At 47.3% G+C, this 19,640-nt stretch overlaps 1 protein-coding gene across 1 annotated transcript in view; it reads right to left on the reverse strand.

Moving 5' to 3' along the window:
* The window catches only part of RBM19 (RNA binding motif protein 19), a 99,141-nt gene extending 79,519 nt beyond the window's left edge, over positions 1-19,622 (reverse strand). Inside the window, exons 1-16 of the mRNA XM_033174638.1 lie at positions 19,527-19,622; positions 18,191-18,373; positions 17,600-17,731; positions 16,749-16,790; positions 13,941-14,157; positions 12,326-12,624; positions 11,523-11,603; positions 10,919-10,997; positions 10,468-10,539; positions 9,974-10,174; positions 9,459-9,589; positions 8,902-9,023; positions 7,337-7,433; positions 5,802-5,912; positions 3,556-3,756; positions 2,432-2,549 (exon numbers count right to left, since the gene is read on the reverse strand). Of these exons, the coding sequence (XP_033030529.1) occupies positions 2,432-2,549; positions 3,556-3,756; positions 5,802-5,912; positions 7,337-7,433; positions 8,902-9,023; positions 9,459-9,589; positions 9,974-10,174; positions 10,468-10,539; positions 10,919-10,997; positions 11,523-11,603; positions 12,326-12,624; positions 13,941-14,157; positions 16,749-16,790; positions 17,600-17,731; positions 18,191-18,373; positions 19,527-19,562 (2,122 nt within the window). The 5' untranslated portion in view covers positions 19,563-19,622. The remainder of the gene's footprint in view (positions 1-2,431; positions 2,550-3,555; positions 3,757-5,801; positions 5,913-7,336; positions 7,434-8,901; positions 9,024-9,458; positions 9,590-9,973; positions 10,175-10,467; positions 10,540-10,918; positions 10,998-11,522; positions 11,604-12,325; positions 12,625-13,940; positions 14,158-16,748; positions 16,791-17,599; positions 17,732-18,190; positions 18,374-19,526) is intronic.
* Positions 19,623-19,640: the final 18 nt, after the last annotated feature.

Consider the following 19,640-nt stretch of genomic DNA (forward strand, 5'->3'; position numbering starts at 1 on the left):
TATTCAAATATCTATTCTCCTTGAATCTATTCAAATCCCAACAGGAAATTTGTCCCTGAACTTTGATAATGCTTGAATGATGAAGGGTATGCAGCTATTTAGAAACAAGCCTACTGCACAAACAAGGTGGGTGGGGTTTCATTTGTTGCTCCACCCACTTTTGACTCTGGCCCCGCCCACTGCTGGAATGTGGCCCCCCAGGAGGTCTCCCAGAAGGAAATGCGGCCCTCGGTCTAGGAAAAAAGAGTCTCTCCCCCCCCCTTGTTTAAAGCCAGGCAAAAATTCCTATTACAGGCCTTTTCTGAATGGGGAGAGGGACCCTAGAGAGGCAGCGAATTAGCAAACATAGACATTCACTTTGTTGATTCTCTGGAAAAGAAACCAGATTAGAGCCATGGGGAATGAAGACACCCCCCTCCCTCCCCCCGATCTACCGTTTCCACAATAATAATAAAACGAAGTCAGGCTCATGCAGCTCTTTTGTAATCAGACGGAGGAATTTACTGCCACTTCCCCCTGGGTGCCAGTGGCTGGCAGCAGAGACCCTTATCGGCCGCGAGCAGATTTCTGAGGGCCGCGGCGCTAAAAGCCCTTTATCTAGAGATGAGGGTCCTGGGTGTGGGAAAAGGGGAATTTGCTTGCTGGGGCCAGTGTGCAGAAAGGACGTGTGGTTTTGCCTCCGTGCCTCCCTTCTCCTTTGGGAACGAACAACATACAAGCAGGAGATGGGGTTTTTTTTAGTGTTTTTAAAATTAGTTGATAAATGAAAACAGGAGGGTCACGTTGCCGAAATCAGGGCCTCTGCAGCAGGGCTGGAAATTGAAAACTTAAGAAGGAAGAGATCCCTGCTGGATCAAGCCAGTAGCCCAACTGGTCCAGCATCCTCCTGTTCCTGGACCAGTTGCCTGTGGGAAACCTGCAAGCAGGATTCAAGAACAAGAGAAGACTCCTGTGGTATTCAGAAGCATTGCTGCCTCCAACAGTGGAGACAAAGCATTGCCCTCATGGCTAGCAGCCCTCTCCTCTGCCTAATCCTCCTTCTCAAGCCATCCAGGTTGGCGCATCCTGTGGCAGGGAGTTCCACAGTTTAATTGCGTGCCGCGTGAAGAAGTACTTTAAAACACACAAACAGGGCCTGCCAGCCACAGATTTGCTCCTCCTTCTGCCCTCTCTGGCAGAGCCACCCAGGAGGTGGTCAATGAGCCCGGGTTGCACCCGACCAAATTCTTTTCAGCAAAGCCGCACCGAAAATAATGGGCCTAAGTTAGGCCCTATCGGCAGCATTTTTTAAATTTCATTTATTAAATTTATTCACTGCCCTTCATCCGAGAATCACAGGGCGGTTTCCGTATAAAAACACAAAAAATACGTAACATAGTAACAAACAAAAACGATACCTTCCCAACCCGCAAATTTATAAGGCTATAGGTAAGCCATAGGCCTGCGAGGAGAGGAATATACCGTATTTTTCCGTGTATAAGACTAGGTTTTTTTCCTAAAAATTAATGTCCAAAATTAGGGGGCACCTTATACACGGATAGTGCTGGGGGTGGATTTTCTTAAATCTGAGTCTAATACATGGGGGTGTCTTATAGATGGAAAAATACGGTAATTAGGCCTGGTGTTGAATGATATGTAATGAAGGCGTCACACGAGTCTCCCTGGGGAGCCCGTTCTTGTGTTGCCCCTTTTCAGTCTTCCACACAAAGAAGGGCCTCGGATGACGATTGCATTACAGGTACATTCATTTAAAGCTGCAGGGTTGGACCCCGAGGAGCTTGGGCAAAGCATCTGTCAGGGAACCGCCCTCGCTGCAGCGGGAAGCGATCCCGGGGCGGTTGCAGTACAGGGAACCCCCATCTCCATTGAGCAGTTTGTCATCCTCCTCCAATGGGGGAAGCGACCGCTCTTCCAGCGGGGAGGGGGAGATGGAGACAGGAAGTCGGAGCAGGGGCTGTGGCAGGGATGGAGAGCCTCTGCACCAAGCGGATAGAGGGGGAGAAGAACCCTTTCCGTCACCCCGTTTTCGCAGGGAGGAAGGACGTAGAGGGGGAGGAGGGGGTTCAGGATCCCGCGCCTTTTATGCTGGACAAAGAACCGGAAACGGACATTCCCGGACTCTGCAGAGGGATGAGCTGGACGCCTTTATTTTAGCTCCACTGTATATATATTTGCACATTAAAGAAGTTAGTTTTAGAAGTTCTGCGTCAGCCTGTTTACTCATAAGCAACCACTGAACTCCTTACAGCATCTTTTAGAATTCCCTCTCCCTCTCTAGGAAGAGAGTGCTGCAGGATTCCAGCCCGCAATTTCTTCAAGTGGGAAAAGGTGACCGGCCACAGAGCAAGTGGGAAGTGGGGGGTCTTGAGGCAAACCATTAAAAAAAAAAAGCAACACCCACACATCCATTAAAAACAGACAATGTGCATACCAGTTCCAGGCTGTCCGTCGCCTTCCTTCTTGCCTCCTGGAATCTCAGGTTCTCTCTTTGCAGGGCCAGAGAAGACTCCCATAGGCGCCCATTCTAGGTACAGGGGGATATTCTGGAACTGAGTGGGGGTGGGGGGAGAAAGGGAGAAAAATTGCCATTAGTGCAAACAGCAGAAAGGAGAAGCCGCTGCTTTAAACTTCCTAGCATCCGGGCTTGTAAATTGTTATTTCAGTTTCTATTTTCCTATATCCCACCTTTCCTCCAAGGAGCTCAACGTGGCACACCCCTCTCCATATTTCCCTCACAACAACCCTGTGAGGTAGGTTAGGCTGTGAGTTGGTGGCTTCTGCCCAAGGTCACCCAGTGGGCTTAATGGCCGAGTGGGGGGTTTGAACCCTGGTCTCCTGGGTCCAGGATAGGTGTGCCTGGCGTGCTCTGGTCCATGGGGTCACGAAGAGTCGGACACGACTGAACAACTGAACAACAACAACAACAACTCCTGGGTCCTAGTCCGACACTCTTAACCACTACACCACACTGGCTCCCAGATTCATCCCAAAGGGTTATTATTGTATTTTTTAAATGTTAACTTCTCTCGCAATCTAACCCGCTCCATCTCCCACCTGAGAATTCTTGGACAGTGGTGTGTGTTTTCCAGGACAAATGTCTACGTGGGTGCTCTCAGATGCCAATCCCAAAGGGCTTCCTGCTCAGTTAATGGATATAACAGATATAAATAAGTAAGCAAACACAATTAAATTAAATTAAATGTAGCCGGGGAAGGACTTAAAAGTCAGAGCTCCACGGATATAGCCCTACGGGTGCATATTGTTCCATGAGGCTACTTGGGAGGTGGGCAGCCACCTTGGCCGAGTCCAAGCTACGCACTTTTATTTATTTATTCATTTATTTACTCACACCTTTTTCTACAAGGAGCAAAAGGTGGTATGCATGGTTCTCCAAACACACACACACACACACCCGGCCCTCCTCATTTAATCTGCAAACAACAGCCCTGTGAGGCAGGCTAGGCTGAGAGGTGGTGACTGTGGTCCAAGGGGATCTGAACTGCGGTCTCCCAGGGCCTAGCCCAGCGCTCTAACCACTACACCGCACATCCTCACCTTCGAGTAAGCCAATTTAGTGAACGCCCGCTTAGCTTCGGTGGGCTCCAGGAACTCCACAATGGCCGTCACCCCTCCTTCGGGGAGCAGCACCCGGCCAAGGCTGCCGTGGGCCCCAAAAGCCTTCTCTATGTCGGCCGCCTCTGTTCCAGCAGGCAGGTTCTTCACCAGAATCACGGTCTTGCTCCGCTCGCCGGCAGCCTGGAGGAAGAAGAGGGAAGATCGTGACTGCCCTACGAAGGAAGCTTTTGCGACGTTTGGGACTTCTTGGGCTGCAGAAAAGGCAAGTTAAGAGGCAACACAACAGAAGTTTACAAAAGCGGATGGAGAAAAGTTTTCCTCCCTCTCTCATCGAGCCAGAACTCGTGGATGTCTGATGAAACTAAATGTTGGAAGATTCATGTAGTAAGGTTAAAGCTTACTGGGAAATGATATACAATGAATTGAAAAGGATGTTTAAAATAACTTATTTTTAAAAACCAGCAGCTTTTCTTTTGGAAATCATAGGGACAGAACTACGTAAATTGTATAGAAATTTATTTATGTATGCTACTACAGCAGCAAGAATGTTACATGCCCCAAAGTGGAAAGAAGCGGAAGTCCCAGTAAAGGAAGAATGGATACAAAAACGTATGGAATATGCAGAAATGGCAAAACTTACCAGAAGAATAAGAAATCAAGATAACAAACTGTTTCTAAAAGAATAGGAATGGTTTATTGGATATTTACAGATAAACTGTAAACAGATAAAAACATTAGCAGGGTTATTGTAATAACCTGCATTTTTATAAGAGTATATATTTACAGTAGATAATTAAATGAGCAAGTTAAATGAATTTGGATATGCAGAAGCCATTAAAAAATAAATTTAAGGAGCCGCAGAAAGAGGGGGAAGGAAGTCAAATTTTGAAATGTTAAATGGACTGTAAAATTAATGCAATGTATAAACCTGAAAAGTATAAATAAAAACTGTTGTTTTTAAAAAAATGTTGGAAGATTCGGGACAGGTAAAAAGAAATGCCCTCTTTATGCAGTGCATAGTTAAACTATGGAACTTGCCCCTGCAGGAGGCAGTGATAGCCACCAACTTAAAAGAGGATTAGACAAATTAATAGAGGAGAGGTCTATCAAAGGCTACTAGCCAGGATGGCTATGTTGTGCCCTTCATAGCTGGCGGCAGCAAGGCTTCTGAATCCCGGTTGATGGAAAGAACAGGAGGGAATGCTCGAATCCTGGTTGCTGGTTTCCCATGGGAACAGGATGCTGGGCTAGATGAGCCATTGGCCTGATCCAGCAGGCTCTTCTTAGAATGGACAGCAAGCACAGGATTCATTTCCGACCGAGCTCCAAAATGCAGTCCACCCGGCCTCCCAAGTTATCCAGCACGTTCTGGGGGAAGAAAACGCCTCTCCTCCCAAGTGAGACAAGCAGGGTGTGTACCTCTCTACAGGAACATACTGGCTGAAGGCAATGGGATTGGTGGGAGAGCATCTGCCTTGAATGTAGGTCCCCGGTTCAATCCCCAGCATCTCCAGTCAGGGCTGGAAGAGTCCCCTGTGCGACTCCCTGGAGAGCAGCTGCCAGTCAGTGCAGACAATTGCTAGCCTAACTTGACCGATGGTCTTCCTCTGTATAAGGCAGCTTCCTCTGTCTAAGGGGAAGGGCTGTAGGCTCAGTGATTAGGGTGCCTGCTTTGCATATGTAACCCCCAACATCTCCAGGTAGGGATGTCCCGGCCTGAAACCTAGGAGAGCTGCTGCAGTTCAGTGCTGACAATACTGAGCTAGATGAGTCAATGGTATGACATTATAAAACAGTTTCTTATGTTCTTATGTCTCGAAGGGGAGAAGCCATAGCTCAGTGGTTGAGAATTTGGCTTTGCATGCAGAAGGTCTCAGGTTCAATCCCCAACATCTCCAGCCAGGGCTGGGAAAGGCTCTTCTCCTGAAACCATGGAGAGCTGCTGCCAGCCAGTGTGGTCAATATTGATCCAGGTGAACCAATGGTCTGATTCCGCATAAGGCAACTTCCTCTGTTCCTGTGACTTAAGGCTGCAAAGCCGATGCACATTTACAGGGAGGTAAATCCCACTAGAGGGGCAATACTGACTGGGGGAAACTCCCCGCTTGAAACCCTGGACAGCTGCTGCCAGTCAGTGTACACAATACTGAGCTAGATGGACCAATGGTCTGATTCAGTAGAAGGCACACTTGCATGTTCCTCTCCCGGGGGCACATGGCATTTACCTGGCTGAAGGAATCCAGGCTGACACCGTTTTCCAGCAGGAACTGTCGGACTTTCTGAACCAGCTCTGTTTCACCCAGAGCCACTCTCACAGCCACGCTCCCCTTGCCTTCCTGCCAAGAGACAATAATATCATTTACTTATTTCATAAAATTTATATACACCACCCGATTAAAAAAACAACAACAACCCTCAAAGCAATCTACAAACAGACAAAAACAATTGCAACATCCAAAAGAATTAAAACCAGAAATGAACTAAATATGCATCAGCATTCTAGATGTCTGGGTAGGCTTTGACAAAACAAAAATGCTTTTAGCAGGTGCCAAAATGAGTTCACAGTGATGGCGCCAGCCTGATGTCAATAGGCAGGGAGTTCCAAAGTCCCTTCCAAGTCTACAATTCTGTGATTCTACATAGGCACCATGTTCCCCTTGTTCTCCTGACAAGAGAGCATTCTAGATACATAGATAGATATGGATATTGCTGTTAACTTAGCTGAAAGAAGGAATAGAGGTTTTAAAAAATGATATATAATGAATTGAAAAGGATGTTCAAAATAAATTTTATATAAAAAACAGAAGCTTTTCTTTTGGGAATTATAGGGACAGAACTAACTAAATTGTATAGAAATTTACAGCAGCAAGAATGTTACTTGCCCCAAAGTGGAAAGAAACAGAAGTCCCAGTAAAGGAAGAATGAATACAAAAGCATACGGAATATGCAGAAATGGAAAAACTTACAGGGGGAAATAAGAAATCAAGATAACAGACTTTTCATAAAAGCATTGAGATGGTTTATTGGATATTTACAGATAAATTGTAAACAGATAAGAACATTGGCAGGATTGTTGTGATAACCTGCAGTTTTATAAGAGTATATATTTACAGTAGATGAGCAAGTTAAATGAATTTGGATATGCAGAAGATAGGAAAAAATAAATTTAAGGAACCGCAGAAAGAGGGGGAAGTCAAATTTTGAAATGTTAAATGGGTTGTAAAATTGATGGTGTAAGGTGGTTTAATGGCTGCTCATGAGTAACCAGGCTGACGCAAACTTCTGGGAACTAAGTTCCTTTTCTTGTGCAGATATTTACAGTGCAGCTAAAGAATGAACGTCCTGCTCATCCTTCTGCAGAGTCCAGGAATGACCTCTTCCGGTTCCTAGCCCACCATAAAAGGCGCGGAATACGGAACCCCGCCTCCCCCCTCTACATCGTTCCCCCCTGCGCAAAAAGGGGAGACGGAAGGGGTGCTTCACCTCCCGTTTCTGCTTGATGCGAAGGCTCTCTTCCCCTGTCACAGCCCCGGCTCCCACTTCCTGTCTCCATCTCCCCCTCCCCACTAGAGGAATTACTGCTGCTCCCACTGGATGAAGATGAAGAACTCCGCATCGGAGACGGGGGGTTCGCAATACTGGTAAAGCCCTGGCACCGCCTTGGCTTCCGGCGAGGGCAGTCTCCTGACAGATGGAATGTATAAATTTGAAAAGTATAAATAAAAACCAATAAAAAATGATTTTTTAAAAGAAGGCTCACATGATCAAACACTTGGCTCTTCGTGGCATTGTACTTCTGCGCAACAGCATCGGCGACGGCGTTCACCCCCATGAAGAGGGTGTTCCAGTTATGAGAGCTATATTCGGGGGAGGAGAAAAATAAATAAATAAATAAATAAATAAATAAATAAATAAATAAAATTATCCCAGTCGGTGACAGTCTTGGAACTGAACAAATTTTACATATGCACTGTTTTAAACCATTTATGGAAATAATGCATGGCATTTCGCAAGGCCAGAACTCGTGAACACCCGGCGAAGCTGAATGCTGGAAGATTCAGCAATGCGTCGTTAAAACTATGGAACTCCTTGCCACAGGAGGCAGCAATGGCCACCAGCTTGGATGGCTTTCAAAGAGGATTGTACAAATCCATGCCGGACAAGGCTATCGACGGCTACTAGCCACGATGGCTATGGTCTGAAACTACTGTCAGAGGCATCGTGCCTCTGAATAGCAGTTGCTGGGAACCACAGGTGAGCAGAGTGCTGTTGCACTCAGATCTTGCTTGTGGGTTTCTCTTTGGTTGGCCACTGTGAGAACAGGATGCGGGACTTAGATGGGCCACTGGCCTGACCCAGCAGGCTTGTGTTATGTCCTTATGCTGTATGTTTCTAATTGCTTTTTAAAAAAATGTTTTTATGTATGCAATTATTTTGATTGTTTAAAGGTAAAGGTAAAGGGACCCCTGACCATTAGGTCCAGTCGTGTCCGACTCGGGGGTTGCGGCGCTCATCTCGCGTTACTAGCCGAGGGAGCCGGTGTACAGTTTCCGTGGTTAGCATGACTAAGCCGCTTCTGGCGAACCAGAGCAGCACACGGAAACGCCGTTTACCTTCCCGCCAGAGTGGTATCTATTTATCTACTTGCACTTTTGATGTGCTTTCGAACTGCTAAGTGGGCAGGAGCTGGGACTGAGCAACGGGAGCTCACCCCGTCTAGGGGATTCGAACCACCAACCTTCTGATCAGCAAGCTCTAGGCTCTGGTTTAACCCACAGCACCACATGCATCCCTGATTGTTTAGATAATGGTAAAAGACCCTTGGACAGTTAAGTAGAGTCAAAGGCGACTATGGGGTTGCAGTGCTCATCTCGCTTTCAGGCCGAGGGAGCCGGCGTTTGTCCACAGACAGCTTTCCGGGTCATGTGGCCAGCAGGACTAAACCGCTTCTGGCGCAATAGGACAATGTGACGGAAACCAGAGTGCATGGAAACGCCGGTTACCTTCCCGCCACAGCGGTACCTATTTGTCTACTTGTACTTGACATGCTTTCAAACTGCTAGGTTGGCAGGAGCTGGGACAGAGCAACAGGAACTCACTCCATCGCGGGGATTCAAACCGCCGTCCTTCTGATCCGCAAGCTCAAGAGACTCAGTAGTTTAGACCACAGCGCCACCTGCACCCATATGTATGTTTCATAGATATTAATTTGTAAATTGCTTCAGGGTGCCTTGTGAGAAGTGATTCACAAATGAAATAAATATACAGTTAGTAAGATTAATAATAAGTAGGCAGCGCTGGGGTTTAGTGAACACACAAGCAAACCTGGAACTGTTGGCTTTGTCCTTGGATGCCTTTTGCTTCTTGTAAGAAGACACCCCAGCAGCATCCGAGTCCTCCCCTTCTTCCTTCTTAATGGTGGAGGGCAGAACGTGCAGCATCCGGCCCTAGGAGAAAAGGCAGCAACTCTGGAACTCCATGCCAGGTGAAAATAGACCAAAGAAAGAAAGAAAACCCTTCTCAAACTCTGGCCCCACTTTAGCAGTGTCTTCCAAACCATAAAATGCACTGGGTGAATAGGAATGTTCTTAAATGACTACTGAACGAAGCAGTTCACCAGGGAAGGCATGCCATAAAGGGGGAGCCACCACCAAGAAGGTCCCAGCATGGGTCAGCACCCAGTGGCAGAACCAAAACCAAAAGGAGATTCCCTTCACACCACAGAGCTTGAAGTGGTTCCAGGCTGGGTCCTTTCTCATGTCTTGCAACCTGATCCTTAAAAAAGAAAAGTGGAGAAGCCTGGGGTGGAACTTGGGAGCCTGCTGCCCGCAAACCCAGTGGATTTACTCCCAAAGTGACAGCCCATCCCAAATCAGTCGTACCTGGAAAACCTGCCCATCCACTTCTGCAAAGGCTTTCACGGCATGTTCTGGGATCATGTAGGTGATGAAAGCAAAACCTTTGGGTTTCTTGGTGAGACTGTCAATGGGGAAATGGATCTCAGAGAGGGGCCCTGCAGAGAATGAGAAACAAGCGCACATTTCCATAAAGAAACCCTTGTGGCTGCAGAACGCAGCGGCGAAAGAAGACGCAATGCGGCGCTGAGGCAACAATCGCACCATAGATTTAAAGTGCTGTGATATCACTTTAAAAAAACTGTGGCTCCCCCCCTCCCCAGAATTCTGGGGGCTGTAGTTTGCTAAGGGCATAGCTGTCAACCTTTCCCTTTTTTGCGGGAAATTCCCTTATTATAGCATTGGGAAACAGCAGGGAGGGATGACAGCTATGGCTAAGGGTGCTGAGAGTTGCTAGGAGACTTCTGCTATTTCCCTCACAGAGCTAGGACTCAAGAGTTCCCTGCGAAGAGCAATTGATTGTTAAACTGCCGAAGGCCTACCGTATTTGGAAAAGATTGCTTCCAAGTCTTCTTCAGTGCTGGAGTAGGGAAGGTTCCTCACAAAGAGCCTCCCGGATTCGGAGAGGTCTTCCTCCTCTTCATCATCCTTCTTTGTCCTTTGCCAGACCTGGGCCAGGTCTTTTGAAGGGAGTTTCGCCTTCCCAGCGCTCTCTTCGGGAAACAACTCGATGTACCGCCCACCTGTGAAAACAAAGCACAGAGGGAGGGGAGAAATAAATATCAAAAAGACACAGTACAAAAGGAAAACAGAAAGAGAGGGAAGAGGAAAGAAGCAAAGCTAGGTAAAAGTTCAAAGTCATCTGCAAAGCTCTGATTATATTGTACCCAAATGGTACCCAAGTTTGTAATGTGTTTGTGATGTTCCCACACTATAATTTTAGACGTGTGTCTGAGTGTCAAGAATAGCATCTTTGGCAAACTCAAGAGATTCAGAAACTAAATTGACTCTGTTCACCCTCCTCGTGGATACATACCCATGTATTCGTGATTTCGTTTCAATGCTTTCTGCACCTCTTCCTCACTGTTGAAATCAACAAACACATAACCTGGGAGAGGGATGAAACCACACAGGGAAGAACGTTATGACGTTTCATTCAGGTCTTACAAAGAGCAGATTTTACGTTGGGGCAGGACAGGAAGCTGCCTTATACCGAGTCAGGCCATTGGTCCATTTAGCTCAGCATTGTCTACACTGACTGGCAGCAGCTCTCCAGGGTTGCAGACAGGAGTCCTTCCCCAGTCCTAACTGAAGATGCCAGAAATTGAACCCGAGACCTTCTGCATGCAAGGCAGACACTCTGCCACCGAGCGATGAGCCTTCACCGGGAAAAAAAAAATCCCCACATCATAGGCCACTTGTTATGGTGCTTGGAGAACTTCAGGTGACGAGCAACTAGTAAGTTTAATAACTGAAATGAATGTTACCTGTCTTATTCCCATAGGCGTTCCTTGCAATCCTGATCGCCACTGGCCGGAGAGGCACAAGAAACTCCTTGACGTTTTGCTGCAGAGAGTAGAAGTTCAGGTCAGTTCACGGGGAGTTGTTAGGAGGCCCCTATTCCCCACATTACAATTCTCTGTTTCTTGCGAAGAATAATTGACTGTTCAGCCACATGGGGAACTGTAGCTCTGGGAGAGGAGTAGGGGTCCCCCAACTTCATCATCATTATTATATTTCTATCTCACCCATTTCCCAGGCCAGGACTGAAAGCAGCTTGCAAAAATTAAAACAACGGTCTGGCTTCTCTAGGGGGAAGAGTTCCAAAATCTGGGAGCAGACACCAAGAAGGCCCTTCTCTTGCAACCCCACAAAGAATGGTAAGAAGGCCTTCCCCAAAGATCTCAGAGCTCAGGCAGGTTTGCATGGGATAATGCATTCCCTCGGATAGCCCGGACCTAAGCCATATATAGCAAACTACAACTCCCAGGATTCTCTGGGAGAAGTAAAGACTGTTTAAAGTGGTATCACAGTGCTTTAAATGAATGGAGTGAATGGAGCCCTAGATAAGCTCCTGCAAAGGGCACCTACCTCTGTGACGTTGAACGGGGCGCCTCGCAGCTTCACCGTGTAGGGAGTGGTGGGCTCATTTGCACCAACCGGAGTTTTTCCCTGTGCGAAGACACATGTCGTCAACAAAAGTCTAAAGAGATATTTTTTGGTGCTTCCTTTATAACCTCTTTAGGCCAAGGCATGCTGGAACACAACACAAACCGCCTAATATCAGGTCAGACGATGCATTCAACATACCTAACACCTGCCTGGTTCGCACATCAACAGTGAGTGTGGACTAAGACCTGGGAGGCCACAGTTCAAATCCCAACTCAGCCATGAAGCTTACTAGGTGACCTTGGGCCAGTCGCTGCCTCTCAGCCTAACCCGCCTTGCAGGGTTGTTGTGAAGATAAAAAAAATGGAGAGGAAGAGAACTTTGTATGCCACCTTGAGTTCCTTGGAGGGAAAGTGGGATACAAATGTAATAAGCAAAGAAAACAGAAACTAGCCTACAGGTACAAAAGATAAAAATTTACATTTATTACTCTGCCTCCCAATTTAGACTCTGGCCCTGACCACTGCTGCTATGTGGCCTCCAGAAGGTTGCTGAGAACAGAATGTGGCCCTCATCTTGAAAACCCTTCCATTCCCTTAGACCAGCGTTTCCCAAATTTGGGTCTCCAGCTGTTTTTGGACTACAACTCCCATCACCCCTCGTTAGCAAGACCAGTGGTCAGGAATGATGGGAATTGTAGTCCGAACACAGCTGGAGAATCAAATTTGGGAAACACGGGTCTACGCTATAAGAATAATGCCACCCAGGGTGGGGTTGGGGCCTACCTGGGATGCAGCTGTCAGTTTCTTCTTCCCCTTCGTGACACTTTCCTGTCCCTTGCTCTTTTCATCCAGCCCAGGTCCTGTTGCGAGGACAGAGCCTGGGGCTTGCTTCTGGTGGGGCTTCTCATCCTCTGCATCCTCTTCTCCTCCATCAAAGCCCCTGCTGTCTGACTCCTCGGCCTCACTCTCCTCCCCGGACGAAGGTGAGGACCCATCGCCCTTCACCACTTTAGACCTCAGGTAGTCCATGTCAGAGAGCTCCTGCCTGGCCGCCATCTTGCCCTCGGAGATTTTCTCTTTTTCTGCAAGTTGGGGACAAGGGGAAGGAACAGAGAGTCACCTCCTCATGTGCTTTTCGGGGAGTCTACCTGGTAAGCGAAGGACTTGTTCACAGATCAAGATGGCTTCAGATTTAAAGAGAGAGGGAGACCCCCATTCACCTCCCAGAGCTACAATTCCCAGAGTTGCCTAAGAAGAGGGACTGACTCTTAAACCACTCTGGGAACTGCAGCTCTGTGAGGGTAACAGAGTGCCTCTCCGAACAACTGTCATCACCCTTAAGGAATTACAGTTAAGGGTGCTGAGAGCTGAATACCCCAATATCCCAGGGAACTCTGAGAATTGTAGCTCTCTGAAGGGGAACTGTCCCCTGATGACTTTTAACACCCTATAAACAAAGTAGTTTCTAGAATTCTTTGGGCCTGTTTAAAGTGGTAGAGTAGCACTTTCAATGTGTGGTGTTAATGTGGCCAAAGGGAGCAAGTCTCACTATTCGTAAATACCTATAGTGGCAGGAGGAGAACTTTTCCCCCCTATAAAGTTCTGCTAATCCACTGGGAGGAAGAGGTCAGGGGCCTCGGCACATGGTGGACGATTCCAGAACCTGCTAAAGGGCCCCCCAACACACGAAAACAGAGGTGAATTGCTCCAAAGAAAAAGAGACCGCTCAGTGGTGGCACCATGGCTCTCCCTAGCGAGGCCGCCCTGGCACCTTCCTGTGGTCTTTTCCAAACCTGTGAAACGTTTTATTCTCCTAGTCTTCTTTTTTTAAAAAAACAAGAACAACCAATTTTAACAAGTATGTAATTTAGCTTTAAATACCTGTATATTTTACTTCCATGCAGAGTTTAAACATAGGTTATTCTATTTTTACAAGATCAATGGACTAATTCAATAAAATTCCATTGTGTTCCAGTGCAGTTAGTCTATTTGTGGGATGAGTACTTTTGAATCATCTGGTTTTCATCCTTCTTTCTTTCTCTTAGGAAAGCCTTTTATGCTGCAAACAGTGGCACTGTATCGTAAATATTCGTTTTGCATTCATATTACACAGGCCCCTTCACTGCATTGTGTTCAACACCTGCTGGAAACCTTTCTGTTTAGACATGTAATTTTATTTCCCAAACTTGTGTTTCCCAAACTTGGGTCTCTAGGCGTTTTCGGACTACAACTCCCATCATCCCTAGCTGGCAGGACAAGTGGTATGGGATGGTGGGAATTGTAGTTCAAAAACAGCTGGAGCCCCAAGTTTGAGAAAAACTGAGCTAGAGTCTCCTTGCAGAGCAAAGTCACTTGTGAGGTGCAGAGTCTCTTCCAAGCAAGCCCTACGTCCAATTACCTCGGGTAATTCCCTTCTCTCGTTCCTCCTCTCCACCCTCGGCTTCCCTCTCGCTTAGACTCTCCGACCCGTCAGAGTCAAAGTTCAGATAATCGTCCGTCTGCTTGGCTCTGCTCTTCTTGGGCTCCTTCACTTTGGCATCGTTGGACCAGGTGGCCACCTGAGACCGCTTCTGGTGCACTGCCAGGAAGTCTTGAAACGCCTCCTCTTCTTCCAGCTGTCAAAAAGAGGGAGATGGAAAAGGGGTCATCAAGGTAAGAGAAAACATCAAAAGCTGGCATGAAGGGACTTCCCAGCACTGTAGCAGAGTCCATCTTTCATGTGCAGAAGGTCCCCGGTTCCACCCCCGGCATTTCCTTTCTTTCTCTCCAAAATTTCAAAAACAATTTTTTTACACGCACACACTTGTTTAACTTATAAAAGTTAAACAAGTGTGTGCGTGTAAAAAAATTTAAATTTGCGTATTTAACTTATATGCAGAATTCATCATGCGAAAGGCTGGACTGGATGAATCCCAAACCGGAATTAAGATTGCCGGAAAAAATATCAACAACCTCAGATATGCTGATGATACTACCTTGATGGCAGAAAGTGAGGAGGAATTGAAGAATCTTTTAATGAGGGTGAAAGAGGAGAGCGCAAAATATGGTCTGAAGCTCAACATCAAAAAAACTAAGATCATGGCCACTGGTCCCATCACCTCCTGGCAAATAGAAGGGGAAGAAATGGAGGCAGTGAGAGATTTCACTTTCTTGGGTTCCATGATCACTGCAGATGGTGACAGCAGTCACGAAATTAGAAGACGCCTGCTTCTTGGGAGAAAAGCAATGACAAACCTAGACAGCATCTTAAAAAGCAAAGACATCACCTTGCCGACAAAGGTCCGTATAGTTAAAGCTATGGTTTTCCCAGTAGTAATGTACGGAAGTGAGAGCTGGACCATCAAGAAGGCTGATCGCCGAAGAATTGATGCTTTTGAATTATGGTGCTGGAGGAGACTCTTGAGAGTCCCATGGACTGCAAGAAGATCAAACCTATCCATTCTCAAAGAAATCAGCCCTGAGTGCTCACTAGAAGGACAGATCCTGAAGTTGAGGCTCCAGTACTTTGGCCACCTCATGAGAAGAGAAGACTCCCTGGAAAAGACCCTGATGTTGGGAAAGATGGAGGGCACAAGGAGAAGGGGACGACAGAGGATGAGATGGTTGGACAGTGTTCTCGAAGCTACTAACATGAGTTTGGCCAAACTGCGAGAGGCAGTGAAGGATAGGCGTGCCTGGCGTGCTCTGGTCCATGGGGTCACGAAGAGTCGGACACGACTGAACGACTGAACAACAACAACTTGTTTAATTTAAACCATAATTCATATTTGTACCTTTATGGGGTTTCCTGAACCCCCAGATCTCCCCCCCACCCCTCCTTTGGCTTCCAAAATTTATCTTCCTTTTTTAACTGCATCTAATTACCTTTATCCAAATTATTATACAGCGGTACCTTGGTTTTAGAACAGCCCTGTTTACGAATGATTCGGTTTACGAACTCCGCAAAACCGGAAGTAGTGTCCCGGTTTGCAAACTTTACCGCAGTCTAAGAACAGAAGCCGAACGGTGGAAGGGCACTGGCAGCGGGAGACCTCATTAGGGAAAGAGCGCCTCGGTTTAAGAATGGATTCGGTTTAAGAACGGACTTCCGGAACGGATTAATTTCGTAAACCAGATGGGTGGTGTCAGGAAACCCCCCTCACCCCGACAGGTAGGATTCCCAGGTCAGTTGGAGTACAGGGAACCACCTCCCCCTCTCCGCAGTTTGTCATCCTCCTCCTCTGGAGGAGGCGACCACTCCTCCAGTGGGGAGGGGGAGATGGAAGCAGGAAGTCGGGGCAGGGGCTGTGTCAGGATCACAGAGCCTCAGCACCAAGCAGGGAACAGGGACCTTTTCCCGCGCTCCGATCTCGCAGGGAGGAAGGGCGTGGAAGGGGGAGGCAGGGGTTCAGAATCCCACGCCTCCTGTGCTGGACCAAGAACCGGAAACGGTCATTCCCGGACTCTGCTGAGGGATGAGATGGACGTTTTTACTTTAGCTCCACTGTAAATATCTGCACAATAAAGAACTTAAGTTATTAGAAGTTCTGCTTCTGGCTGATTACTCATGAGCAACCACTGACGATCTGACAAGTGGGGTATAAATAATAATAATAATAATAATAATAATTACTATATACCACTGTATTTCATTTTTATCCTTTGTGATTTTAAGTTACAGTGCTATATCAATCCTGCAAACGTTTTTAAATCTTTACATTGTTCTTTAATATATTCTATAAAGTTATGCAATTCTCTATTAATTTTTTTTATCCTCTTGGTGCCTGATCTTCCCAGTCAGCCTTGCCATCTCTGCATAGTCCATCTTCTTCATTATCCATTATTCCTTCGATGGGGCTCTTTCTTCTTTCCATCCCTGGGCAAATAGTATTCTAGCCACGGTCGTCACATACATAAACAGTACTTTCTTATCCTCCACCCCTGGCATTTCCAAGTTACTGCTGTATATGTAGCATGCTTTATGGGGAGTTGGCGGTACATCTGGTCAGACTAGGACCTGGGAGACCAGGGTTCAAATTCCCACCTAGCCATGAAGTTTACTGGGTGATCTTCTGCCAGTCACTGTCTCTTAGCCCACAACCAATCTGCCAGGTTTGTTTTGGTGGGAATAAAGTGAGATGAGGGAGAACCACGTACACAACCTTAAGCTCCTTTGAGAAGAAGGTGGGATATAAATGCAGTCAATAAATAAATAGCTTATGCTTGCCTCTTTTAACTCCCCCGGTCGATTCTTCTTTTTCTTTTTCTCCTGAAAAATATGGGTTTTTTAAATGGTTACTTTAAAATGACAGGAGACATTTAATACCAATTTGCAGACAGTCAGGTCTCAAGAGAAGAAAAGAGAGAGCCAAGAAAACCAAACAAAAAGTGAAATAAACTTTGACAAAGTGAAATACCGTATATCGCGGCGTATAAGACGACTTTTTAAGCCCGAAAAATCTTCTCTAAAGTCGGGGGTCGTCTTGTACGCCGGCAACATCATGCGACGTGACCCGGAGTTCCGCACCGCCACTGGCTGCGTGCGCGCGCCGACTCAGCGTGCCGTGCGTGCGCCGTCTCAGCCGCCATGGAGCCTCTCCCCGGCGCTCCAGCCGCAGCCGCTGCCTCAGCCACCATGGAGCCCGGGCTGGGCGTGGGCGGCAAGCGCGGAGGGCTCCTGTGTGGCGAGGGGGAGGCTCTCCCCGCTGCTTCAGCCACCGCTGCCGCCGCCTCAACAGCCATGGAGGCCGTCCTGCGCTTTGCCGGCAAGCACGGAGGCCTCCTGTGCGGCGAGGGGGAGGCTCTCCCCGCCGCTCCAGCCGCTCCAGCCGCCGCCTCAGCAGCCATGGAGGCCGCTGTGCGCTTGGCCGGCAAGCGCGGAGATCTCCTGTGCGGCACGGGGGACGCTCTCCCCGCCGCTCCAGCCGCCGCCACCACCTCAGCCACCATGGAGCCCGGGCTGGGTGAGTATACCCCAAACTCTGTTTTTTCACATAAAAAGTTGGGGGGGTCGTCTTATACGCCGAGTCGCCTTATACGCCGCGATATACGGTAATTTTTTTTTAAAAAAAATCTTACTTGTGTTGCTTCTTTATGACCAGAACTTTTTGTAAACTTTTCAGGAGCTTCCTTTAACACTGGGGGCTTGAGAGAGTGTTTGCTCCAGGCTCTGGGTTTCTGTGGGTCCCCAAAAGACTTACAAAATTCAACCTGCAAAAAAAATCACAAATGGTTATGGTGCAGGTCTTTATGATTCAATGGCACATTAGACTCGAGTAAATATGGTATATATGAACTTTCACACAACATAAAGGCTACTTCCTGGAATATAGTGCACATTTAGTATTAATTTCTGTGGGGGGTTTTCTGGAAGCAAATCAGAGAGAGATTAGCACTAAACTTGTGCTATATTACATTACATTTCTGGAAGTAAATTATGTGCAGATATAGGCAAGGAAACGACAGGGAAATGGAATAAGCTGCTGTGTGAATGCAGTCTTAGTTGGATACCACCCACTCCAGATTTTCTTGTTGTCTTCCTGATAGGCAGCTAGGTTCAGAGTAGTGCACAGCAATCCCGACTCTTTCTCCCCACCTGGTAAAAAAAACAAAAAACCTAACATCCTGCACCATTACTTGACATTTTAGTGCATCTGAAAGACACCTCACCGTCACTCTGGCTGTGTCTATGAAGCTTTTGTTGAAATGGGCAAGGGCCACATTGGCATCCTCTTCTGATTTAAAACCAATAAACCCAAATTTGCGGAATTTGCCATCCTTGGTGAATTTCAAACTGCAGTCGGTCAGCGTGCCAAATGCAGCAAAGAGGTTCCGGAAGCGCTCTTCCTTCATCTAGAAGAAACAGATTTGTTCAAGCAGTGTTAACAACACAACATGCCGGTAACAGGAAACCCGAGGCCCTTCAGGTCTTGCTGGACTATAGCTCCCATTACAGGAAGCTCGCTTACACTGAGTTCTGACCATTGGTCCACCTGCCTTAGTATTGTCAACACTTACTCGTAGCGGCTCTTCAGGATTACAGACTGGGGTCTCTCCAAACCCTACCAGGGACTGAACCTGAAACCTTCTGGAAGCAAAACAGATGTTCTGCCACTGAGCTGTGACCCTTTATCCCTAGCAATGGGGCTGATGGGGGCTGGAATTCCAAAACCATCTGGAGGACCACAGGCTCCCCATCCCTGCAACAGATAGTCTGCGGACAGGAGGAGTCTTCAAGCCACTGTGAGAGAATGGAAGTTGGGCTAGATGGATCTTTGGTCTGATCCATCAGGCCTGTTTTTATAATGAAGTGGCAAACATCTGGGGCTATTTAGTTTAGAGAAAAGGTGAAGAGGAAGCAGCACGATAGAGATGTATAGGATTATGCATGATGTAGAGAACATCCCCATCTCCCATAACGCTAGACATCCAATGAAACAGAACGCTGAAGCATTCAAGAAGGAGAAAAGAAATTTATCCATGCAGCATTGTTAAAACTATGGAATTATCTCCCACAACAGGCAGCGATCGACACCAAAAAGGAAGGCTTTATAGGAGGCTTAGACATATACCAGCCCCAACGGCTGTGTGCTAATTCCACTGCCAGAGGAAGAATGCCTCTGGATACCAGATGCTGGGAATCACAAGCAGTGGGGAGTGCTGCTGTGTTTACATTTGTGCCTTAAGCACATTAAAAACCACAAGAACCCCGCTAGATCAGGTCAATGGCCCATCTACTGCAGCATCCTGTTCGCATCCTGGCCAACCAGATGGCTGTGGGAAAGCAGGATTCGAGCCCAAGAGCAACTCTCCCCGCCTACAAATCCCCAGCTGGTAACCAGAGGCATAATGCCTCTAACACTGGAAATAAAGCATAGCCATTATGGCTAGTAGCACACAGTTGCCGTGATCCAGCAGATTGTTATGCTCTTCGCCCAGAGTCCCTTTACCCCACGCGAGTCACGTCCACACCAGTCCAAACTGCCTTCTGCACACCGCCTCTCACCCCGTTCGGCAGGTTCTTCACGATAAGTCGCGACATCTTGAAACAGCTGCGTTTTCTCTTTCCGGAACGGAATCCAGCGAGAACCGCTTCAATTCAAGGGAGAAACAACATTAC

This window comes from Lacerta agilis, chromosome 17 (genome assembly GCF_009819535.1).
Source record: "Lacerta agilis isolate rLacAgi1 chromosome 17, rLacAgi1.pri, whole genome shotgun sequence".
Lineage (NCBI taxonomy): Eukaryota > Metazoa > Chordata > Lepidosauria > Squamata > Lacertidae > Lacerta > Lacerta agilis.